The sequence below is a fragment of the Dunckerocampus dactyliophorus genome, chromosome 10 (genome assembly GCF_027744805.1).
Source record: "Dunckerocampus dactyliophorus isolate RoL2022-P2 chromosome 10, RoL_Ddac_1.1, whole genome shotgun sequence".
Lineage (NCBI taxonomy): Eukaryota > Metazoa > Chordata > Actinopteri > Syngnathiformes > Syngnathidae > Dunckerocampus > Dunckerocampus dactyliophorus.
The window spans coordinates 22,255,537-22,282,333 of NC_072828.1; the positions used below are offsets into that span (position 1 = coordinate 22,255,537).

The 26,797-nt window shown below is 40.3% G+C and overlaps 1 protein-coding gene across 2 annotated transcripts in view; it reads left to right on the plus strand.

Moving 5' to 3' along the window:
• The window catches only part of ror1 (receptor tyrosine kinase-like orphan receptor 1), a 145,019-nt gene that overhangs the window by 105,218 nt on the left and 13,004 nt on the right, over nt 1–26,797 (plus strand). For both annotated transcript variants that reach the window (XM_054789398.1, XM_054789399.1), the window contains exons 5-8: nt 20,724–20,851; nt 22,915–23,232; nt 24,258–24,503; nt 24,796–25,010. In XM_054789398.1, coding sequence (XP_054645373.1) covers nt 20,724–20,851; nt 22,915–23,232; nt 24,258–24,503; nt 24,796–25,010 — 907 coding nt within the window. The remainder of the gene's footprint in view (nt 1–20,723; nt 20,852–22,914; nt 23,233–24,257; nt 24,504–24,795; nt 25,011–26,797) is intronic.

Here is a 26,797-nt window from a genome sequence, read left to right on the forward strand (position 1 = left end):
AAATTGAACGAGTAGGCCTGCAAGATAAAGGGGTGGAGGGTGGAGGCTGGAGGCGAGTCCGGATGTAATTATTACGCGAGGTCTGGCCGGGATAAAATATTAAAGTTATTTTATTTTGATAAAGTGATGGACAATTTTAAATTAACAAACCAAGAATCAAATTTATTTGTACTTGCTTTTTTCCTACAGCATTTGTTACAACATCATGTGGAAGTAATATGCAAATTAGCCAATAATGTCATAGAGTGGTTAGCATGTTGGCCACACAGTCAAGAGATCGGGAAGACCTGGGTTCAAATCTCTGCTTGGGCATCTGTGTGTGGAGTTTGCATGTTCTCTCCGTGTGTACGTGGGTTTTCTCCAGGTACTCCGGTTTCCTCCCACATTCCAAAAACATGCATGTTAGGTTAATCGGAGATTCTAAATTGTCCATAGGTATGAATGTGAGTGTGAATGGTTGTTGTATTTATGTGTCCTGCGATTGCTGGTGGTACCAGTCCTGGGTGCACCTCGCCTCTCGCCCAAAGTCAGCTGGGATAGGCTCCAGCATAGCCCCACGAGCCTATTGAGAATAAGCGGCATAGAAAATGGATGGATGGATGTCGTCTAGCAACTTCTAGGACAGCCAATTACTACTTTTCTTACTGAGGAGTTGGCAACAGTCGTCATGACCATCATTAAGGATAAAAATTGTATTATAACGTCTCCCCAGACTTTGCAAGGATAACGAGGAGGTGGTCGAGCAGCAATTTCTTTATTGCAAAAACAAAACAAGCTCCTGTCAGCTGAACCATGCCAAAACAACATCAGCGTAACTGTATCTTTGTGCATGTTAAAGTATCTGCTTCTATGATAATAATAACTAGGTAGTGTAATATCTTATTTTTGAGATGGAAGGGTTGCTTTAATTCTTGTAGTGTTGTTAGTAATGTTTTATTAGTGGATTTTATGTCCTTTATATGTTTTGTGTACAGTGACTTAAGAGTTAATTTAGCTATAATTTAGGTAAGATCCGACTTACAGCAATACTCGACTTACATCACGGTGTAGGAACGAAACTCGTACAGAACCACCCATACAGAGAACAATAATGTGTAATGGCAGCCAGGAGAGTAATGCCGAAGTCTTGCCCTGTGCACCAAGGGAGAGAACAAATCAGTCCAGGCGAGTTATCCAAGCATCAGAAAAGTTGTAGCCTTTTAGAACTGTTATAATGTATGTATGTTACCGCAAAATATCCTACTTGGACCAACTTGACTATATTAAGATGTCTTCAGGACTGTCATCCTTTGTTGGAAATGGTGTGAGCAAACTGGCATGAGTGCTTCAGTCTTGTCATTAGAGAATCAATTGAAAGTGACAGTTCTTTCACAGCTGTCTGGATTGGCAGTGGGCTGATGATTCATGCCACTGGCAATTTATTAGCTGTAAAGTTGGCTGGCAGCTGTCAAGAAGACAGGGTCACCTAATGATGGCACGGAGACCCTTTGTTACTCATAGGAGCTGCTTGCTAGGAGCTGGTGCTTTTTGCACCAGAGACATCTGGCGCAGAAGCTTGTTGGGAAAATGTTAACATAGTGAGTGCATCTTATATGTTCTTTCAAGACAGAATGTTGGGGAAAATGACCACCTACTTATTAGAAGGTGAATTATTTATAAATTCCCCCTTTGATATGTGTGGTTATTTTTGCCCCTTCCATGTTGGTCTTAAGTTCATATTTTTTGTGGTGTGTGGTCTTAATAGTTTATGTGTTAATGTTGATTCTTAGGGTTAGGTTTTTGAGTGTAGCCACAGACAAACTTTTAAACGGTGTTTGATGGCTCAACATATCCAGCCATTACGATACATTTTAAGTTCTAGTCCATCGAGAAAACTTAGTGGAATATTGACCTGTGTTTTTCCATAGAATCCAATATGAAAAAGACGAGGCATCTTATATTCAAGGCCGAGAGGCTTATACATGCAAACCAGCAGAACAGCGTTTGTGTCCGCGGAGCAATATGCCACACACACAGAGGGAGAGAGCGGAGCACAGAGACACTTCTGACACATTTCTTCTCATATCTGGAATTTCTGCATTCTCTTTGCTGCACCGATTAACGCTAGTCCATGTCTTTTTTGCCGCTAAATGGTGTCATCATGACGTGCAAGGTGGCTGAGTGGTTAGCATGTGGTTAGCCACACAGTCAGGAGATCGCGAAGACCTGGGTTAGTACCTCTACTTGGGCATCTCTGCGTGGAGTTTGCATGTTCTCCCCGTGCATGGGTTTTCTCCGGGTACTCTGGTTTCCTCCCACATCCCAAAAACATGCATGTTAGGTTAATTGGCGACTCTAAATTGTCGATAGGTGTGACAATGGCAACTCTAAATTGTCCATAGGTATGAATGTGAGAGTGAAATGGTTATTTGTCTATACTGTATGTGCCCTGCGATTGGCTGGCGACCAGTCCTGGGTGTATCCTGCCTCTCGCCCGAAGTCAGCATACCCCCGCGACCCGAATTAGGATAAGCGGCATAGAAAATGGATGGATGGATGGATGGCAATGACGGATGTGCAATAATGTTGTGGTAGAGGCAAAAAGTGGGTAAAAAACACGAAAAAGAAAATGAATGTTTCGAAATACAAATTAACTTTCTTCTGTTGCTTCTTTTTGTCCTTTTACGGCTTAAAGAAAACCATCCAACAGATACACACAAAATTTGGTCAGGATATAAATCATTTTGTACTGTATATACAACATGAAAGACATTCTCTTGGGATAAATGCTCTTATGGTTTGGCACTCAGTACAAAGTACTCAAAGTGCTTTGACACCGTTTCCACGTTTATTTACTATGACGCAGCATCAGGAGCAACTAAGGGTTCAGCCCGTGACCATGTCGAAGTATCCAAACGAGGACTGAACCAGCAATCATCAGGTTGGGTAAAGATGACGACTCTACCACTTGAGCCATGCCGCCCCCTTTTTACTTGACCAAAGTAAATAGTTTTTTCTAATGCTAATTAGCAGGGGTGTCTCGTGTCACGAGATCTCACTAGATTAAAACGAGACAAGATTTCTTTTATCTCGCGAGAACAGGGCAGCTGGAAACCAATCATACTGTGAACCATGGCATTGCTACTTTAAAAGATAATAATATGGAAGTGACAGTGTTGGAAGTGCTTTACACACACTTTGAATCTTGCAATCCAACCTACCTTGGTGTTTCATTCTCATTGACTCAATCTTGTGCATCGTCTCATCTCGAGTTGGGTGTCTCGTGACACCTCTAGTAATTACTGTAGATTGCGGGAGGGTAGTCATTCCCGTAATTTAGATATCCATCCATTTTCTATGCTGCTTATTATTATTAGGGCGAAAGGCGGGGTGCACCCTGGGCTGGTCGCCAAACAACCAGTCACACTCATATTCATACCTATGGACAATTTAGAGAATTTTGATTTTGGAATGTGGGAGAAAACCAAATTACCCGAAGAAAACACGGAAAACATGCAAATTCCACACAGAGATCCCCAACGGAGATTCGAACCCAGGTCGTCCAGATCTCCTCACTGTGTGACCAACATGCTAACAATCATCCACCGTGCGGCAATAATTTTGATATAATTGAATTAAATGCCAATGTATTGCCACAGCCTGTGGACTAACTTGAGGGAGAAACATCAAACTTCCTTCCACATAAAAAAAATCTGCCCACAGCCACCTTGAAACCTCACAAATTAACACATTATGTTTTGTTTGTACATTCCTCCATAAAGAGTGAAGTGTAAAGAGTGATGTTTGTGGAATGATGTGGTGGACGGTCGCTTGTTGGCTCGGACCTGCAAAGACTTGGAGTCTCCACTAGTTGTCTGGTTGGTAAATAGTGACCTCAGGAAGCCACTGGGCCAAGCCAAGAAACAAAGAATGGTAATGATGCTCTTGTTTAACTCTTCGTCTGTAAGCCAAGAACTTCATTTTTCAAAAAGTCATAACCGTTCGTTGAAGTCACGCCTCACATCCTCATTTTTATTACTTTAGCTCGGACAAGTCCAAAATCAGTTCGCTTCCTGTCCACTGTTCATGAATATGTCAATGGTTATCTTCAACCAAAAGATAGTGCTTTGGTTGAAGCACTATGAATGTGCTTTTCCGCAACATTCTTCATCTCCATCCTCCCTTCATCTCTATCCTCCGTCTCTCTTTTCTCTCTGCATTGGTCATGTTTTCATAGAGCTTGAACAAATACAGAGTGGGGGGGGAATGTCTCGCCTGCCAAAGTAAGACCCCTAAATCCACCCCCACCCCTCCTCCACCATCTCTCGCCCCCATTCACGGCCACACTTCCCTCATTTGGAGGAAAAAAAAAAGAGTATGGATGGAAACGGTGGGAGGGTGAAAGAAAAACTGTGTTAGTTGAGTGGGAGGAGGATGGTACCATTAACACTCAGGGCTGCGTGTTGTTCTTTGATTCCCGACAGAGCTCAGGTGTGATGACTTGTGTTTAGCTGTAAGGTTCCATCAGAGGCAGCTCATTACTCAAATCTAGACACTACAGTATGTACCATCACTACACAATTTTCACAATTTATTCTATTTCTAAATAGGTTATTTACAGTTAAAAAGTACTGTTGGTTTTATGTGTTAGTCACATAGAAGCAGTGGTTCCCAAGCTTTTCACAGTCCAGCACCCCTTCAGAAATTTGACCTGAAGCTAAGTACCCCCTACACCTTCACACTCAGTGCATCCAATGACATCTTCAAGAATAAACACTCTTAATGCACAGCATACTCATCTAACTTACAGTACTTATGTTTTCATACAACACACACAGAACAGTTTCATGTCTGTCTCCTTTCTTGTGCACCGTACTCCTTGCACTGTGCAGTCACTGTTTACATGATGAGGCATTCAAGCACACTGTGTATCTATAAGTGTCGGCCACCAATCTAGTCATGCTGTTTTTATACTTATTCACGTACGCCCTATGACAATTTTTATACACCTTTGGGAACCTAAACTATAGAGACCTTAAAACACTTTATGGAACACAGTCACCAATCTGTGTTTATAATGGGCCTTTTTCTGTTAGAAAAGATTAATACCACTACACCCTAGCTGCTGACACTGTTTAAATTTCTCCAAATGTTCTCGGTCACTTTGCTCTCAGCAGTGTCAAAAAAAGTCTAAAATAACACGCTCTTTTCACTGTGCCCCTCTGTTTTAAAAAGGCAGCCGCCTCAGACAAAGAATGCATTCTCTTCTTCTCTTCTTTTCTTTCCTTTTTTATCTTTATATGGTCCTGTATTTCAACATATTATTCTAATTGAGAGTAGTTACAGTAGTACAGTTGTAACACAGTTGTTGCTTTGGGGGTTCTTTCTCAGATTCATTTCTGCCTGCAAATAGGACTATTTAGAAAAAGTGACATAACAAAGTGTTGTTTTTGGGTGGCGAATTTTCTTTTATATTGCAAGAAGAAGACATTTTTCAGGGTAGGTCTAGTGGTTAGCATGTTGGCCAATACAGGAACAGCCTGGAGATCGGGAAGACCTGGATTCGATTCTCCCCTGGGCATTTCTGTGTGGGGTTTGCATGTTCTCCCCGTTTTTTCCGGGCACTCTGGCTTCCTCTCACATTCCCAAAAACATGCAGGTGAGGTTAATTGGCGACTCTAAATTGTCCATAGGTATGAATGTGAATGTGAATGGTTGTTTGTCTATATGTGCCCTGCCATTGGCTGGCAACCAGTCCAGGGTGTACCCCGCCTGTTGCCCGAAGTCAGCTGGGATAGGCTCCAGCATGCCCCCGCGACCCTAATGAGGATGAAGCGGTATAGAAAATGGATGGAAGACATTTTTCAGCATTTTAATTAACTTTAATTTCTCAGTGAAGACTGCAAAACAGGTTTGAGTCTGATCTTATTGTTCACTGCTATGAAAATGATCCGTCAAATTATTCAGCTTGTACTGTACATCTATATTTTTGCTTCTATTCCTGGAAATCTATTGAGGTAACCTTGTTTGGCTTTTATTTGACTTAATGACCTGATTGCTTTAATCAGGTTGCCTTGTGCAAAAATGTAAGCTGTCAGCTTTGTGTATAGTTCATACATTTACATATGTGACTTCAAACTAAGAAACCAACTGACACACCAAGTAGCTTGATAATTAGCTGTCAACAGTAGTTATGACAGGGACTGTGAGGCCCACTAGAAATCCAATTAAACAGTTACAGCATCAAAGCGTTGGTAATTTGACATCATATAGGCAATACCGTAGTATAGCATGAGTCCCACCCACAGCAGTCCAAAAGCTGATAGACAAATTGGTTTAAGGTCGTCCTTCCCAAGAAGTACAGGCTTGTTCACAGGTAAAAGGAAACCATAACAGAATAATTGCCTTGAATCGCTTTCCTTTAGTTACTGCTGTCTTAGAAGTTTAATGGAGTAACAGATGGCACATCAACGAGCAGCACTGCTCTCAAGGTTTAAAATAACAGGTTTAAATTTGTGTTGATGAAGAGTCATTCTGGCTTGTAATGACGAGAACAGTGTCGCTGACAAGTCTGGTTTGGATCTCTGACTTTACAGGCCTGCCAACATGTATGCATTTTTTTGTACACTGTGCGCATCGTGACCCTTAAATACACTTATACGCGTCGCTACTCTCAGGTATGCACATTGTTGGAGTGTGACGTTTCAGTTAACTTGTTCAGCCATATGCCGTCCGTTATGCCAGCGCCGCGACGCTGGAGCATAATGAAGTATCTGCGGAAGCATGATGTGCACCTCTGGGGGGTAAAAAAAAAAAAACTATCCTCGAGCTACCGCAGCGCTCACTGTAAAGACTGTGATTGGTCGGCCTGAAGTACATTATTTCCTACATGTATATGATTCGTTCAGAGGGTGGACAGCCCACCTTTGCGAACACCTTCTTTCTCGTTTTCAGATCTACTGACTGCTGTAACGCAGCAATGAGTTCCAGCTGATATAACACTGCCTTTCTGTCTTTAGTTACCATCGTTCGCTTGCAATAGGAAGACAAGCTAAATAGTCAACGTGAGATGTAGTTGCTCAGAGTCGACGTCAAGTCACGTGCTCAACCCTGAAGAGCTCTAAAAGCAGGGGTGTCCACAGTGTGGCTGAAGGGCCATTTGAGCCTGTGGCTTTTTTTTTTTTTTGCCTGCATTGCATTGTATAAATAAAATAGAGAAAAACAAAAAGGGAAAATAGAGGAAAAGACATACTGTAATGAGGAAAAGCTGAAATGTTGATACAAACACAAAGCTTTCTCTTTATATATGTATTACTTTTTTTTTGCCTTTTTACAAAATAAAAAAAATAAAAAAAAGTTTAAAAAGTTAAAAACAGTTGCCATGCTGTGTTAGATTCAATTTTTTTTCTGCTTAGCAAATTATCCATGTGAGAAACATGAATAGTCAGTATAAAGAATTGTTCCTAAGTTACAGTATCTTTTCTCTATGTGAACTTAACATTTAAAGAGTGAAACGTCACAAAGCAATCCCTGAAGCTATGATACGTGTTAGAACTGAACAACTTGTGCTGCTGACTTTGGCACTTAGAAGTTTTGAAACACAGGTGGCAAAAAATCTTTTCATCTCAAGACTATTTATGGTCATAATAGTGCACTTGTCTTGGTACATTAGCTTCTCAGTGAACCTCATGTTCAAGTTTGGTTAGAATACCGGTCCAACTACTAATTGTGCTCTTCATTGCAAGAGCTGCAATTTACTAACAGCTTATTAGATGTTGTGTTAAGATATGCTGTTTACTATATATACATATTTTTTCCAGGTTGGTGCAATGAGGCATGAATGGGTATTTCTGGTTCAGGACAAAATAACCAGAGGGATGCAAGTTTGAGCCCAGGCATGCAAGTTTAAAAAAAATAAAAAATACTCCTCGACTGCCGCTGACCTTCCGTCTACTGTTGGTCACAATACGCTCTTAACTCAGAGTGTGAACTTGCCTGTGTGCTGAATTGAGAAAGTCTGGATTTCGGTTTCACGTCTCCTCACCTCAGTGCCAGTGTCAACACTGCTGTGGTTCTAACTGCCCAGGATTGATGACGATTTGCTCCACAGCACAGGCGCTGCTGCCGCCGTTTAAACTCGAGGGTTGACAGGCCCACTCACTTTCTTGGACACATTGCTCCTCAGCCACATGCTGTTCCACTTGAACACGCTGCATCAAACTCGTGTAGGGGGCCGGCTACATTTAATTCACTGGGGAATCCCATTAAAAAGTATGTCTCTCATTCTGGATTGCACCCAGATACATGAATGACGTCAAATACAGCAGAATTTCTACATTTGAACACCCCTGAGATCCTGCAATTCAGAATTTAAGATACATTTTCAGGATAAATATAGAGGAGGTCCTCGGTCTATGTACGAGTACCATTCCTATGACAGCTAGTCAAGTTTTCGTGCAGGTCGAGACCTATACATACAGTAAATCAACACCTAAGTCACTCACCGTGTACACAGAACACAAACGGAGGAGGAGGAGACCACTAAGCTGCTTAGTTGTCACTGTTCATTTCATAGGAGCAGATCCTTTCACATGTTCAAGGATACCATTTTTATCCATGATGATGGTTGCGACAGTCGAATGGCTTAGACCAAGCTTGTGGCCAATGTCGGTCGGCCTTTCTCCACTTTCTGAGCATTTTGCAATGTCTAATTTGGTGATAACTTTCCTATTCTTTGACTCACTGCTATCAGAAGAGTGTGCCTTATGTTTGTGAGACATAAGAGCAAAACGTTAACGAAAAAGAACAAAAGCGTAGTACTTCCTCATTTTAGCAACAAGCACCTACATATTATTTTGCCTATGTATTCGTGTGTCGCGCACACGTAACTTGTTCTCTTTTTCTTTTTGGACAGTATTAATGATTTATGGGAATTTATGAGGGTGCGTCATAACCACAAAATGTCTGAACATTAGCACAGCACACCCTTTATCGTTAAAGTTGCAATATACTTGAACGTTCCAACTGCCATGACTTCACGCAAGATTTATTTAATATTTTTTATAAGCTTTTTGTGGCTTTTATTGCAATACATATTCTGAAGGAAAAAACAAACAGCCACAACAGTGGGGTTAAGTAAAGAAGACAAATGTAAGAAAAGGATATACATTTTAATTTATGTAAAAGTCAGATGCATGTTTAAAGCCGGAAGTAAAGCACCTGTAAGTAAAGCATCTGTTTATGATCATGGTTAAGTTAGAGTGATTATTCATTTAACATGTGATATATAATATGTTATTTAATATTTGAACACTTGTATGGTTAAGAAGGAAAATGTAACTTTGCCTGTATAATCAATAAGAGTTTTATGATGGAATAGTTTGACCCTGGAGCTGATTTAATTTTCCGTTGCTTCCTATACGAAAAAGTGTCGTAGAGCAGATTGTTCTACCATAGAAGTTAAAGTTTAAGGAATGGGGTTGCTTTTCTTTCTGTGTTTACATTTGAATGGGTTTAAATTGCCAAATGTAGTTGTTGACATGTAAAGCATCAGTTTTTCCACACATGACCCCTATGTTGCATATCCGCCATATACTGGGTCCTTTTTTATGACACACATTTGACACACTTGCAGCCCTACTTTAAGCACTGTCAAAGTGCACACACAGTTACTCTTACAAACCTTATCTCTCACACATGTTTAGTTAAGCCCTCGATGGAGCTTAATTGCCATCTTGTTGTGGATTCTTTTTAGCCCAGTGCTGATTGATTGGGGATCAGAGCCCTAATATGGCTCATAGGGGATAGGCCCTTTGACATGGCCTGGTCCCTGGGCACCAGCGCTATTTGAAACCAGAGAACCCACCAGAACCCCCTCTCTTCCCAAGCATGGATGCCTCTCCTAAATGCTGAGAGCATCAAACGCATAGGGGCACACATGTTTATACACATGCATGTAGTCCAGCTGTGCTGCCAGCTTCTACCCTAATCACAAGTCATACATTATGTAGTCTGTACACACCAGAAGGAGGTTCTTCCACATCTCATTGTGGCAGCTTGTCCTCTCAGCTTAGACAGGGCTCACTTCCTGTTTCCTGTTTCCCAGAATTCCAGGTTTCTGTCCGTCGTGATCCCGTTGGCAGGTCTGCTCAAGGTCACGTCTGGTAAAATCTGTGCTTTCAACAAAGTGTGTACATGTATGTGTGTGTGGTTTGTTTGAATCATGGTTTCTCCCAAAGGGTCGCAAGCTTGAAATAGGGTATGTGGGGTTTCCCTGAACTCTGCCCTGCACCTCCCCTGAATACATACTACATACTCACACTCACTAAAAAAATACATATGCACAGAAAGTGTTCTTTCTTTGCTCTCGGTGCTGGTAGAATGTATGAGGGAGGGCCACACAGTCTACCTTGAGTATTTCAAGGTATAAATAGAGGCTTTTGTTTGTAGGTTGGACTCCCACACGTCTGTGCCAGGGGATATTTATTAATTTGTCGAGCTTAACTGGATCAGTGCAGCTTGATGTTGCCTTGCCCTGCTTTTGAATCCCCTTTGATTAGTTTAGCATTTATTTATACTGGAGCCTTTTAAATTGTAGACATTGTAGGGGAGGGTGGATTGTAATAAATCTTACAGTAAGAATGCTAAAATGAGTTCATACTGCTTGGTCATAGGACTAACTATGTTACAATTATCTGTGGTAGGTTAGCAGGTGCATGAAATCAGTAAAAGGCCAACAATGAGCCCAAAGTTACCACAAAACTCTATGAAGATGTGGGGGAAAAAAAGCTGTCGTTTTTTATGATTGGTGGTCCTTGTTTCACGACGTTTCTTGGTCATGAAAATTAAAAACGTAATTTTGGAGAGTCGACTGAGTGTGTGCAAGAATACCGTGTGTGCCTGTAGCTACACTATGGAAGGACAGCATCAGTTATTAACTAGTTGACTCCCAAGTGGCAGTGCGCCAAGAAAAGGAAAGCCATCACCATGGGGAAAAAAAGCTCAGAGAGAGGAGAAACGGACACCAATATTGGCCGCTCTTTTGGTCTCAAATGCTCGACTGTTGCAAGAATTGCTAAGAATAAGAGAAAGGTCATGGATTCCATTCACTGTTACAAGGAGATCTGTGAGGAGAAGAGGAGAGGTTATCCTGGGACAATATTTTAAGACAGTATCTTTTTATAACTGTATTTTATGTCCTTCATATGGTCTGTGTTCAGTGTGAGTGACTTAGGTGTTAATGTAGGTATAATTTACGGACAACTTCTGACTTACACTAAAACTTGACCTACATGACAGTCTAGGAACAGAAGTTGTTCGTAACCTGAGGGCCGACTGTATTTCAGTACTGTACTGCATCCTTGTAAATATGGGATGAGTGTGTGTTTACTTTCATGTACCTGCTGAATAATGTAGAATGGAGGAGGAAACACAAATTATTTGAACATCTGTTGTTGACAATGCATATCCTTTTTTCCCTGCTTCCCTAATACACATCTGTCACTGGTCTTTGTGCTGCTTAGCACCTCTTAGGAAAACTGCCTATTTTTTAGCATTCATATAAGATAAGTTGTGACTCGCCATCAGTGTGTACTAGTTGATTTCTGTTGATTTCTAATGTGGTGAATCTTTGCTGTGTACTTCCATAATGTCCCTGACCAGCAATGTTCCCTCTAAGCTGCATGCAACAAATCCAAAAAATGCAATCCAACCTTAACTGTAAATGAAATTAGTACATAACAGTTTATTCTGTACCGTTTTGCAATGCAACTCAGTGAGTGACAGAGAACGAGTGGTAACAACATACAACACAATGATGAACACTGTCCAGCCTATGATAAGAGCCTGTTTGCACGTATTTACTTCCACAACCAATCAGTTCATTAACAGCGAGTTACGTTAGACAAAAGTAAACATATACTGTACAACAAATATGTCATCAATTTCAAGTAAATTTGCAGGATAACATTGTGCCACAACAGGCTGCTTTAAAATACAAAGTGAAAGTCAAATAAGGAAATAAAAGTATACCTAATTAACAATATAAATGGTAAACACGAAAAGAAATGGGAAATAAAATTATAAACTCGGGTTTTCTACAAGATTAAGGTGGTTAATTACATGACATCATGGCTTATTTGGGCTGAGTTTGAGAATAAAGAAAGCTACATTGTGGAATCCTCCTTGCCGTCTGTTTGAAACCTCTCATATACAAAATATGACAGAATGGAAGTTCTCAGGTTTTGGACAGTTGTGAAACTACAGTATGCATGGCTGATGCCACTCACAGAGGTCCAAAGAATGCTCAGGTCGTTTTGGTGTATGCTCAGATAAAAATTAGGTGGCACATTGCTGACCAGAATGATAATCCAGTTGGTTTAACTCATGACATCCATGTATGTCAAAAATGTTTCTAGGACAGCAACAAAAGTCACTTCTATAGCAGTTAGCAAAGTTTAAGTAAGTCAGGAACTGTCATTAGTATCAATTTGATCAACTTCGGCTCTGACGAAGGAAAGTTTTCCTGTGGCAATTAACGGCATCACATAAAATACTGACTAGCAACCATTCTCAATGAAATGTGCCTTTGATCCTTTCACCCCTATTGTTAGAAGTATAGACAACCTCACCCCAGTTTATTTACATTGTTTCCTGTGGGGAAAAAATACTTCCATTTTCGTACATTTCAGTTTTTGTTGGACCTTTTTGGACCTAATAAATAATGAAAACTGAGGCACCACAGTATTTGTGAAAATATTTTGTATCTGCATCATAAGTGCTGTAGTGACTCTTAATCTGTTTAAGTATTTCACATTGCTTGTGTTCAGACATGCTCGTTCTTGTTCTGTCAGCACTGTCAGTAACCAGTCAGCAAAAACATGTGTTTTCCTGTCTTTGTACATGGTGTCTGCTTTTGAGGTTGAGAGCTGTAATACTGTCATAAATCATACAAAAAAAATGTCTGCCATTGCATAACAATAGATCCATTTTTATATGTGCAAACTTAGCACGACTTCATAGTCGGTGAAGTAATTGAAAATAATTGATCAATACCAGTTTTACTTTTGGGTTGATGACATCAGCTAATGCAAGTCTGTCCCCTAATTCCTTCTCCCTAAGTGTATAACTTTGTTATTTCTTTGTTGTATTGGGATTTATTGCTCCTATTGCTAGTGTTGGCGTCTGTCGAAACATCCACACACACATTCATGTTCCTAATTATCAGGGTGACTGACACACTGCTTATCCCGCCGGGTCCTCTCATACAATGCAGTCCTCCTGGGGCCAGTGATATCACCGGCTCAGGAGCATTGTGAGGATTGACGGGACTGATGTCAGGTCCTTCCCTACATGTTGGATCAACATGTATGTGTTATTAGTGGAACTCTTCATCCGTAGTGATGTATTCTATCCTGTGAGGGCACATTCAGAAAAGTAGAAAAAAAGAGTTGTCGCGAGTGATGCTTTTTAATTTAGTAAATCAGCAACATTCTGACAAACCAATGGTCACATCCAATGCTATGCCCTATTCCCAAATACCTCTAGACTACGGAGTTTTTTGTTATGATTTTACATGTTTTCTTGGCAAAACAAGCTGTGGCTTGTGTGAAACACAAACAGGAAGAGTATGCCAACGGTTTTTAGCTGAGGCAGACATAATCACCACAGCTATAGGGCGAGGCCAGTATGGTCGCTGCAGCAATGTCGAACAAACTACAAAATGTTTGCTCCTGGAGATTAACTGGAATGTCAGTCATAGTTTTGTGGCAGGATCGTTCGTCCCCCAGTGATAAACGCGACTAGCCTCAGCTTCCTGCACCACCAGTGTAGTAAATCCATGTTTGCACCCAGTGGTGCAGTTTACTATGGTTCACCACAGTACAGTTCGGAACCCTGATCTGTTGACGGATATGTAAGCTGGATGATGACAGTTGCATCAGCTACTGTATGTAAATAGTTTGAGTGCTGCTTGTTGACGTTGGTCGTAAGCGAGAATTGTTTTGAATCCTCTCTGTCATAATCCGCCATATTTTTGTATTGTTCTTGTTGTGTTACGGTTATTTAAGAGTCCCTGTTGGTCATGGCAGTGTCCAACTATGATGTATCCAAGATCCAGTCTGTGGTGTTTTTATTTCCTTCTCGGATTGACGTTTGCATTATGTGAAAGGACAGGATGTTTTCACTTCGGTATTGCTGAATACCAGCAACACCAATGGTGGCCCTGAAGTGTCAAAAAGGATACAGGACTGCTGGAAGAGACCCATGTGGTCGGACTCACAGATACTTGCCAGGGTTTGATGTGCAGATTACACTCAGACATGGCAATTCAGAGTGTCAGTGTAAGTGTATCCTAACATGAAACCAGCTTCCTTCAAAACTGTGATTGTCTGACTTTTTTCAGTCATTTGCATGCCAGCTTAGCCTCACTGGCAGACTGACACCTTTTTCTGTCTTGGAAATACAAAGGAAATGTAAACTGAACATAATTGAGTGGAAACATTTAGACTGACTACGTTGCTGATGGATTTTATGGATTGTCATGATCAAGTCAAACCTTTAATATCAAGTGTTGGTTCGGCTCCAAATAGCTGAAGAACTGGCCATTCGTTTCCTTCTCTTCCCTCATGGTTCCTACGTTTGCCAGTGGACTCTAAATCTCCTGCTTCTTTGCTGACAGAAGCCTCTTTTATTGCAGTCAGTAAGCAGCAGTAACACGAGGACCTTTTCTTTCTCTATTGTGTTTAACACGGTGCCTCAGTTGCCCTCTCTCGCTGTTCATTCCCAGTGCGGTCACGGGCCACTGGCAGCCACAGACCTCAGTCAACCTCAGTCTCTCGTGACCATTTTGGCTGCCTGTCAGTGAAAGATCATTACATGCTGCAACCACATATGTATTCTGAATTTCTTCTATGACTAATGGAGTTACACCATCTCTGAAATTGTGGCCAGTAGAGAGGGTCCGGCACATGATTTGGTGAACATGGTGTGCAGGATGTACTGCAAGCACACATTTATCAAAAAATAATTTTAAGACATAACACAAGCTTGGTCCTTCAAAAACACACTTCCTGCATTTGATCTTTTAAGTTGTGACAAAATGTTTGCGTCGATGGTGCCGTCTGGAGCTGAAGCAAAACTCGGCAGTGCGTCTTTGAAGAAGATAAGCAGCACGCTGAGGGGCATCCCGAAATCAGGATGTTACAGCTGTGACCTCATGCTGTTGGCAGCTCATGTCCTCTTCACTCTGCACCCACAGCAGCTCCTGGAAACCAAACCCTGAAATCTTAAATGTCATCAGGGATCCGCCCCCTCGCCTCCTCACCTCCTCAGCCTTCAATCCCGTTCTTTTTTGTCATCCCCCACCACCACCCAGCAAAGAGTTTTGAGTTTCATGTCCCCTTAACCCCAAAAACTCAACTCAAGCCCATCATTCCGACCTTCATCTCAAAATATGACACCCTCTGGGCTTAGTTTCCATGGATTGAAGTATGACATAACCGGATGATCTGTATTGAAAATCAATACACTTTAAATACTATCAGTAGTCATTATCTCATTATTCTACTGTATAGTTTGCTTTCAGACTGTTTAATGAAATTACAAATATGTAGAATCTGATAAATGCTATAAAATTGCATATTTTTCACGTCATGCATTTGGGGTTGACATATTAAACATTTGAATGATTAAAAAATGGTGAAAAACTATGACCTCAGCCTCCAACATGTAACGTGCTCTCGCTATGTGAAAGTGAACAGGGTATCATGTTACTTATTTATTAGGGCTGTCCAAAATAGAGGCGGTAACAAATTCATTTCATTCATTACATTTAAACTATTTTAGCTTAATTAACGCATGCGCATCACGGCAAACTACACCTCTCTGTTATGACGGCAAACCGAGGCACAATGTAGCGTCCCCAGAGTGTCACACGGTCTTGACGCGCTTTTACAACTTTATTCTGACCTGAACACATCAACAACAGTGCAATTCCAACATCATACACTGTATGTATGTCCAACTCGCAAACATGTTTCTAGTTTGTTCAGCCTTGGAAGAACACGTCCTCATTGTGACAAGAAGACCATGTGGTGCATTTGCTGACAGTCCAAAAATCAAACGCCTTTATTATGTGGGGTCTAAATAAATAGAAAGACGATGAAAAACAATATATTCTTATCACTCACTAACTTAATTCTTACTGCGGAAATACAATTTGCTGCATTTAAGTATGCTCGGAAATCCCAGAAAATACATGTAAACTCAAAACATGTGAATTCAACTTACCGTAAATGACGTGGCGTCTTTAAACACAGCAAAGTGTGATTCAAATGTTCTGCTGCTATAAAAGACTAGTGATTAGTGCAGACATTTTTCGACGTGTGCTATCTTTTAGCATGATTTACATATTCAGTTCATTTGGAGCTGTTAATGGATACAAATAAATATAATACTGTCCTGTCATTTATCTTTCTTCCTGTCATTTCTAAAATACAATAAAAATGGGTGTATGTAATGCTTACAATGACCAAAATACTTACATGTTATCATGAATGTACATGTTATAGCATGTATATAAAACCACAAAACTTGTTGGAGGTGTTTTAATAGCAGGCTTTGTGAGCAGCATAGGTGTGTCCCATTATGTGCAGTAATGAACTGTCTCTTTTTAGCTGTTTTTATATCTTTAGAACGCACAGAAAAAAGAAAGATGTGTGTGCATGTCTTACATAAGGATTGTGAATGATGGGTAAAATTTTTAAAAAGTGCAGTTTCCTTTTAAAGACAAAGCTTTTGCTCTATTTTTCTTTTGAAAAGGGATGGATGCCTGTGTTTTTCATTTAATTTATGCATTTATCAAGTTTCATTATTCATTTTAACTTGATACTTGATACTGTGCATTATACATTTGTGATGGATTTGTGCATTTACCATTTTTTTGCAACCCTCATCAATCCAGTTTTCTTTTTAACAATGCGTAGAAGTAGTTTTGGTGATTTGTTGCCTAATTAATTTTGTTTATTTGCACAGTTTTACAAATACAGAGGAAAAAAACGTGTTGCCATCTTGCATGGCGTAATTCATAAATCAAGCACTGTGGCTGCAGTTTCGTTGGCGCCACCCAGGTGTGAATGTGTCCATATGGATGTGAGTCAGAGCGGTGCTGCAAGAAAAACACGACTGCTAACAGAGGGCTTCCCTCAATAAATAATGAGGTTGGAAAAAATGTAATTGAACAATGAATCTGTGTCCTCAATTTTGTATTTAAGGCTTTGTGGTGAGTATTGTGGCAAATATACTTCTTGATTCTTTTAGTATTGATCTGGATCATAGATCAAGTCTGAACATTCCCAGTGTCCTTGGCAGTGGTGTATAAAGTAAAATAGCTTTCCACTGTTTACAACTACGCTTGGTTCTCCTTACTTGGGATAAAGTGCATACTTAAAAAACACCAAACTCCTGATTCTTTAAGCATTAAGAAGTGTATGCTCCAGCGCTCACGTCACTGTTGTGCAGTGTAGCCGACGACCAACGACATCAGCTAAACACAAAACACAACTTGACCGATGTCCTGGCTGATCCATACGAGAACGCTCCTGAGTTGTTGTTTTTTTCAGTAAATGTTGTTGTTTTTGTTAGTGGTTGTTGTGCGCTGGGTTCCCTCTTGTTCTTCTGGTCATGTTTGTCATGTTTGGGCTGTGCCACTACCTTTGGGAATAAATGCTTGGATCTTGCACCATCCTGTCAAACACAAGCTGTCCTATTTAGTACTTGATGCCTGCTCAGATGAGAGGCGAAACGTCTTCTAAGACAACCTGAACAGTCCAGTTGTACACACATTTCATGCAACGTTGTAGCCGTCTGAGGGCAACCATAACTGTGACAAACAAGTTTGACATTCCTGACCTAAACCAGACTGCCGGACTACTGTGCAATCTTATTTTTCCTGGCCCCAAACTAAACTCTCTCTTTACTTGGCATTGGCATCACATGTACCCCTACAGAAAATAATACTTTTTACTTTGAATTCTGATCTCGTTCGCTGCCCATTTATGCAGCACTAGTTGGGCTAGTAGACTAGTTGGGCCTGAATTCATTTCACTCTCTGCTGGTTCATACCAAGTAGTGAAATTAGTAATCAGTTACTTTAATCCCTCGTTTATTAAGGTTAATTGGTTCCAGACCTGACCGTAATATGTGAATTTCCGCAAGGATTCCGCATTGCAATATTTTCATAGTTATGGCATAGAAAATGTGTTTTTAATGTTCTGAATATGTTTTTTTTTAACATTTTAGAGTCCTCTAGACATTAAATAACATCCATATAATCACTTTTATATTTTTATAGTAGATATAATCAGAGAAAATAAGCCATTTAAGATATAAATAAAACTTGTGCTCATATGTGTCGCAGTAAATGTGTTCTGGATGTGTGGAGGACAGGAAGTGACGTTAAGGGTTCAGAGTTGAGTTTTAGATAGTAGCCCGTGTTATTTTTATGATTATTATGTCGTATTCAACCATATATGTGTAATATATGTTTGAAAAACCGTAATAGAATGAAGCCACGAAATTCAACCTGCTATGTGGGGAGAGATGACTATACTTCAAGACAAAGTGGCTGTTTTCTCAACTACCAAAATTCTGCAAAAATTGATTTAAGATGCAGTGCACTTACAGCAATATTAATGTAGATGAAGCACAACATGATCGGTGTCCTGGCTGGTCCACTAATGTTATAGACCACTAAAGTAGGTGATGCATGATTTTTTTTCAGGTAAAATGACAACTTATTTTTGAATATTCAGATATTCCACTGTAAATTCCAGTTAGACTGGGCTTGCAGGAACAGAGGGTTCAACTTTTGGACATGTTTTTTTCATTTGAGACTGTTTGTATTGGCTGCAATTTCTCTGGTAGGACTCTGGCTGTGCTGTGGTGAATGCTCTGCTTGGACTTGTCATTTGCGTGTCTATGTGAGGCAAATATGTTGTGCGATTGATTGTCTATGAGCTATGACGCACAATCCAACTGACCTTCTGGCTGCCTGGACACACCTCACTAAGTATGCACACAGTATGTGGCTTTTTGTATCTGCCGATTCAACAGTAACAGTCAGTCAATCCAAACTCTAAAATGCATTTCTCGCTGGGTTTCTTTCCGCATGATTCCCTGTCAAATGAGCCTGCCACAGTGATGCTATGCACCAACTGAGAAACCTGGTGCCAAAGGAAAATATGTGAAGATGTAGCAATTTGTGGCTTAATAAAGACACACTGTAATATTAACTCTTTTTATCATATAGCCACATTTACTGGGAAATTACTTATTTTATTGATGAAACCAGATTAAGCAGATGTAAAGGTCATGTTACAAATCGTCTGGCTGTAGATGCTCTGGTCATAGCTCTGTGTTGTTTGGTTTCATTTCTGACATTATGTCTGGACTGGGGAACACATGGAGAGAGCTGACCTTGACCCTGCAGTCACTTAACACTCTTCAGAGAGAGGGACCCTCATGACCCCATACTCACTCCATGATGCCCTCATAACCTAGGTGTGCTGTGCGTGTGCACGTGTACATGTGTATATGCGTGTTCCCATTTGCATCTTTAAAGCTTTTGACTGCTCTTTTTACCGTTTATGTGGCAATTGGTGCAGTTTGCACATAGGGACATTACTTATCATGGCAGCAGACGTCATGAAATAGCAAAGAAGCATTAATTTATGTTGCATTTATATATTTATATGCCTATGCAGTACTTAGATCGTCTTAATCTTGTATAATGGCTCTGCAATTAATTGTAATGTTTATTTTTACTGCGTGTGTAATCGTTAAGTCTGCAGTCTGTGATATTTTTAAACTGAGCTAAACATTTACATTTTTGTGATGGGAGATTCATTGCAGAACTGTTTTATTATACAGCAGTAGGTTTAAATGGGTGCGGGTCCATGAGGTTGCGCTTTAGTCAGCCAATAGCAACAAAATTCTTTGAGGTGTGCACGCGCGTGTGTGTACGTGCATCTGTGTTGATGCATACACGTCATCATCAAGCCCGATCCTCATATATTGTGGTATTGCCTGGTCTTAAGGTCCCATATGGCACAACTTAGAGCACACGAGACGGTGATCTCACACCAAGCGAATATTCAGCAGTGTGTGTGTGTGTCCTTGTACAGCTATGTTTGTGGGGAACAGTTCAATTTAAAGATGAAAGTGTTGGTTTTGCCGGACTTGTTTAGGTAAAAGCTAGAAATAAGGGAAAAGGTTTATTGAAGAGTGACTATGTCTATTAAGTGTGTGTGTTGGGGGGGGATAAAGAATGAGTAAAAGTTGTATAGTGAAAACATCATCCCCACCTCCCTCCTCCTTCTCTCCTCTGTGCATATGTTTCACGTTATGGCTCATGATGACATCTCTGTGCCATAAACAGGAATAATGTCAAGAATTCTAACAGAAAATCTTCATGTAGTTTACACCCTTTTCGAGCTAGGCCATTTGACTGCACCGCATCTGCAGACCTCCAACGGGACACAAACTTGACTTTGGCTGAGTGTGGCGAATTGTTGGTGTTGTCATATTCATTCATAGAGGGACCTCTAGTGGGGTAATTGTGTAATGGAATTTGATTGAGCAGCTGCAGAAGTCATCTTAATTTCCAAGTGCATGCATTGCAGTTACAATGTTAATGTTACAAAGTAAATGTAAGTGTGTTTCTTCTCTTGTCTTTTTGTATGTCTTAGGGAGGATTTTGATGAGGAGGGGTTCTGCCAGCCATACAGAGGCATTGCCTGCGCCCGCTTCATCGGTAACCGCAGCATCTTTGTCGACTCGTTGCAGATGCAGGGGGAGATCGAGACCCAGATCACAGGTGAGTGATCCACCTTAGTTGCACGAAAATGTATAGCAATGGTTTTGTACTGTGCAGCAGATACAATAATAATAGGGTTGGAAAGCGCCTGTACATTTTCAGTATATCTCGTGAGATTAAAACATTTCTCATTCAGAAAACAACTTGTCTTTTGGGCACTAAATAAATTCATCACACAATAAATGAAAATGAGCTCAATAATTTTGCCGGCCTCCATATATTGCCACAGCCGTGCATGTCTGTCTCCCTCATTGCCCGCCTTCAAACAGGCAGGAAGCGGATTCATTGAGTGTATTGGTTTCTGCAACTTGCCGCGTTTATTCCATGGAACAATGGCATAAACGGCGTGAGTTCTTTTATCAGTCATACAGTCTCTTTGTCTCGGTGGGTGGAGGCAGGGCCGCTAGCATATACACACATTACGGAAGATTTTAGCCTCGTGAGGAGCAATGCAACGTAACATAGTAGAATTTTAATTTGTAGATTGCAATATAAATTTGTAGATTGCAATAGTGTATATTGTCATATCTTTTTTATATTTTTTCATTGTACTTTTCTTAAAAGTAATGTTTAAATCTCATCTCATCGCGTTCTTGTAGACTCAGTCTCATGCATCATCTCGTCTCATGAACTGAGTGTCTCGTGACACCCCTAGTCAAAAGATACAAATATGAACAAATGTTACCTTTTTGCCCAAATTAAGCATTTTCAAGTGTACAAATGGCTAAATCAAGTAAAATACAAATATGATGCATTCAGAAGATGCATCCAAAGATACGTAGTATTTTACACTGGTCACTAGGTGTCAGTAATGTTATCATAATGTTCGGTGAGGTAGCCGGAACAGCAGGCTTTTATTGAGGGTTTCAGTTATCTCACAACAGGCACAATAATTCCTACACAGGCTACTGTTGCGGTTGTAACCCATGGCAAGTTAAAACTCAACCCTGAACCCTGAACTCAACATGACTTCGACTCTTATTTATGTTTTAAATGGCTTATTTTATGCTATTGTTATTATAATGTTTGGCTTGATAATTATCGGGCCTATATGAGGAACTATGACGTCATACCGATAAATCCGATAACATTAAAAATAGCTCTGATAATTCCGGTAAATGGAAAAAAAACGCTGCAATGAGGAGAGATTACTCGTACAGTACGGGCGAGCAAATCAATCCCTTTTTCTCCTGCCTTTGACGTTAACGGCTTGTGGTAACATCCCCAGAGCTCACTTGTAAACAAACATTCACCGTTTGAGAGGAAGACATTAGGCGTGCTAGTTGAACCTAATGCTCCACGATGAGGGATTGGAACCAATATATTCCAATGAATTCACAGGAATAGTAAACCCTTTTTAACTAAATTCAGTTTATTTTGTAATTGCCATGTGTAAAGGAAACCTTTCTGAACTTTTTTAACATGTAACAGTAATAAAATATATTTATAACGTCATTTGAGAAAAGCTCACAAGCTCAGTTATTAGAGCATCTGTGGAAATGTTTTTTATTTGCTAATAGAAATTATACTGTATTTAGGAGGCTCGTCAGATCCTATTGTTTTAAAAGGACTCGAAACTAGTGATTAAGCAGATTTACGCAACATAGTTGTACGTGGTGTGAATTAAGAATGCAAATTGTTGCTTTAAGATGGCCGAACATTTAGCAGCCTTGCATTCAAGTGGTCTTGAGTAACTTTTAAATATCTCTTGTGCTTGCGGTTTGGAAAATAGCCACTTCACCTTTTAATTGCCTGCCCCCTGCCCCCCTCAAAGAGCTGCTTTAGTGATAGTCCCCACCACAAAGAAGCATGTGTTTGCAATAACTGCACAGTGTGACAATGAATCATGCACTCACGCTCTTAAAACTGCAGGTTTTTATTGTCAAGTCGGCCTCTTTGATTGGTCATGCATATAACTGCTCAGAAGATCAACAAGAGTATTTGTGTGTTCTTAAATTCGGTGTGTCTGTGAAAAAATATTGTTGTTGGCTCTTGGAAAAAAATATACTGTGTTCTTCGTAATTGTGGCTCTGCATCTAACTTTGGCCTCCTATGATCCCCAGCGGCCTTCACCATGATCGGGACATCCAACCATTTGTCAGATCGCTGCTCTCAGTTTGCCATCCCGTCACTCTGCCACTTCGCTTTCCCCACCTGCGACCGCAGCTCGGGGGCTGACAAACCTCGGGACCTCTGCAAGGATGAGTGCGAGATCCTGGAGAATGACTTGTGCAAGACGGAATACATCATCGCCCGCTCCAACCCCATCATATTGAAGAGGCTGAAGTTGCCAAACTGTGAGGATCTGGCCGCCTCGGACAGTCCTGAGGCGGCCAACTGTCTGAGGATCGGAATACCTATGGCGGAGCCTATTAACAAAAGTAAGACAACGTCTCTCTGATAAAAAATAAGACTCTGCACTCACGTTGCCTTTGCAGTCTCATACAACCTAATTGTAAAAATAGTTTGCCCAGAACTTGTGAGGAAAAAATGTTTACTGTTCACATTGTTTAGGACCGTGATTCTCAACTGGTGGGTCACGACCCGGACTCGTTTTCAGTGGGTCACGGATCTTTGACTGGGCAAAAAAAAAAAATCTGAACATAACCGTGCGCTTTTATTCTGAAGGGGATTTTTTTTTATGCAGCTGGTTGAATGTGTTAGTCTTGTCTCTTGTTGAGCCTTAGAAAGTGTTTGCCTGTACTAAGTATATATCACAGCTGTTTAAGTGAAATGTACGTTTTAGTTATCTATTCCATATTTGGCGGTGTTCGAAATTGCCATGTAATATTGCCAGTGCTAATTGCTAACGCGTACATGGGTTTTCAATGTAAATTAGCATCGAGCTAGCGCATTTGTTTAAATGCATTTTGTTTTTGTTGAATGTCACGAGAAATTATTTTGTAGCATATGTAAGTTATATTTGACATGCTTTATTTCTGCTTATTATGAGCCTGCAAGGAAAAGCGCAGCAGCCCATACTACTATTCTTCATTTATTCAGTTTTACAGGGCTTCAGAGTAAAGGCTCTAAAATGTCTTTCGTGAAGACCTGTTATCTTTCTGCTGAGCTAGCAAGCAGAGACCAAACGTTAGCAGGAGCAGAATAGAAAACCTTTACTGGCACTTTTTGTTAAAATCATTTTCAGTGTGTAGCTAAAAACATGTTACTGAAATGTTCACTGAACTTCTGTTGCGCTGGTTATTTTGCACTGCCTCAAATTCAAACTGCACTGTCTTTTCATTAAATATGAAATATTTGGGAAATTAGAGCTGAAAAATTTCCGCAATTTGGGTCGCCGCTTGTCATAAAGCCATACCAGTTGAGAACGGCTGTTTCAGAAGATGTTCGGAATGATACGAAATTAAGCTGTGATTAAATTGTCTTATTCTTTGATCTCCATCAGACCACAAGTGCTACAACAGCAGTGGATCAGAGTACCGCGGCACTGTCAGCGTGACCAAGTCAAGCCGTCAATGTCAGCCATGGAACTCCCAGTATCCTCACAGTCACAACTTCCTGGCTGTCCGCTACCCAGAGCTAAACGGGGGACACTCTTACTGCCGCAACCCAGGGAATAAACACGAAGCCCCCTGGTGCTTCACGCTGGATGAGGGGGTTCGAATGGAGCTCTGTGACATACCCATCTGTGGTGAGAGATGTTTATGTTCAAAATTAACTCCAAATGTTTGATCCCAGCTTTTCGCAGATGGCAAAAAACCACGAGTAATTGAGGTGCCTATAAAAATGTGGTTTATCTTAACAGAAAACCCACAGGATCTCATCAATGCTTGTTCGCTTCCTGTTGAGGAAATGTGGCCATGGGCTTCCCAGCATGCCTTGCGGGTTATAAATGGACATTTGAGTTGACATTTGGGTCGATAAGCTATTTTAGTCAGCACATCATCCTGGTCTGATTCCTCTCTGTCCATCATTTCTCGTAGACCATAAGGAGAAGTCTGGCGGCAGCAACATGGAGATCTTGTACATTCTGGTTCCCAGTGTGGCCATCCCATTGGCCATTGCTTTGCTCTTCTTCTTCATTTGTGTGTGCCGCAACAATCAGAAGTCTGCCAGGCCAGCTGCGCCTCGCCAGCCTAAACCGGTCCGTGGACAGAATGTGGAGATGTCCATGCTTACGACACCATACAAGCCAAAGGTAATAGTAACGGTAATGGTTTCATTTTATTTGAGCATGCATACAAGTTACAATGGAATACATCACATCATTCAATTCACAGTTCCACAAGTCCAAAAGGAGTAGGAAGAAGCAAAGCTTATTTAATCCTACCCCCCCATTCATCTATTACACTACATTTATTCACTTCCTGTATTCCATATGTGATTTTTTTTTAAATGCACAGACGAATGATAAGGTAATGTAACAATATGACTATGTAATTTTTTTTCATAATAAATAAAAATCATATATAATATTCAGTGTAATAATAAATAAATAATAATGAATATAGACAAACATAAAACAAAAACAAAATTAGTGTCTCAAGTTTGGTTTTTCCCTAAGATCATATTTATCCTCTCTTGTAGAAAAGTATCGTATGTATTTTGGGTAATAGGTTATATTGTTATGCATTTTTTACGCATTATTTTAGCTGTTTGAAAATTTACAAAATCAGCAAATTTCAATATTTGTGATTTTAAAAATTAGGGATTTGTATGTTTTCTATACGCGGCATTATGGATTATCCTCACTGATCTTTTTTGCAGTACATTTAGCGAGTGAAGATTGCTTTTATAGTTACTACCCCATATCTCCACACAATAAGTTGGATCTGGTAATACCAGAGAGAATTAAAGAGTGTGGAGTGATTTTGATCAAGCACAAATTTAACTTTATTCAGTATTGAAGTGTTTCTCGCCACCTTATGTTGTATATCTTTGATGTGAGATTTCCAGCTCATTTTTTTCATCTATTATGATCCCCAGGAACTTGTTTTCGTTCACCCTTTCAGCGTCTACTCCGTCCATTTGTATTTGGTCGTACGTGTCCTTTCTGCTATGACCAAATAGCATTATTTTAGTTTTACTTAAATTCAAGGATAATCTGCAATTTCATCCGTGACTTTTTAAATTAGCTCTTGTGTGCTTTCATGCAGTAGTATCATCCGCAAATAATACCAACTTTTAAGTCTTTCGTCACTTTACAGATGTCATTGATGTACTGTACAAGTTGAACAGTTTTGGTTGCAGTATTGACTCCTGGGGTACTCCACATGTAATATAAACTTGTGTTGCAACAAAACCTAATACATTTTTCCCATAAGAAATAATATGTATCCAATTAATCCATTCCAGACACCTAAAAATATTAACAAAAATACATTTTCCCACAGAATGATTATAGTTTAAATGCAGAAAACAATGCTGTATTAGAAACACCTCCTAGTATGCTAAAGTGTAGCTGTAACTACAAAACAATAATCAGTTGAATGAATAATTTTCTGTGAGCATCAGTACAGAACATTGGATACTGCTGTTGCAGTGTGGCCAGTCAAGCTATTTTATCCCCAAAACCACTAACCACATACCTGAACATGCGCATTCTATATACTTCCACTCCATTTCGGGTGAGCCTGTGGTGAAATCTAAATGAAGTCTTACACTGCGTTTGTCTTTTGAAGTCATGAGAGCCGACTGCAAAAGCGAGTCATAACACTGCACCACCAAGTGTGTGTTGATTCAAATAGCTCTGCTGACTGCTGCGGTTGCGTGTGTGTGTGTGTGTGTGCATGTCATGGAGAGCTTCATATCTTTTTCATCAAAGCCCAGTAGGTCGTGGAATGTTTGACAGCACCTCTTTTTGTTGCTCCCACACTCCTCCTTATGTCATCGTAAGCTGCCGCTCCAGCAGCCAACGCAGCGCTTGCGTGAAGATCATATTTCTTCCAAGGCTGCATGTCTCTTTGACCACATCATGGCAGCGCA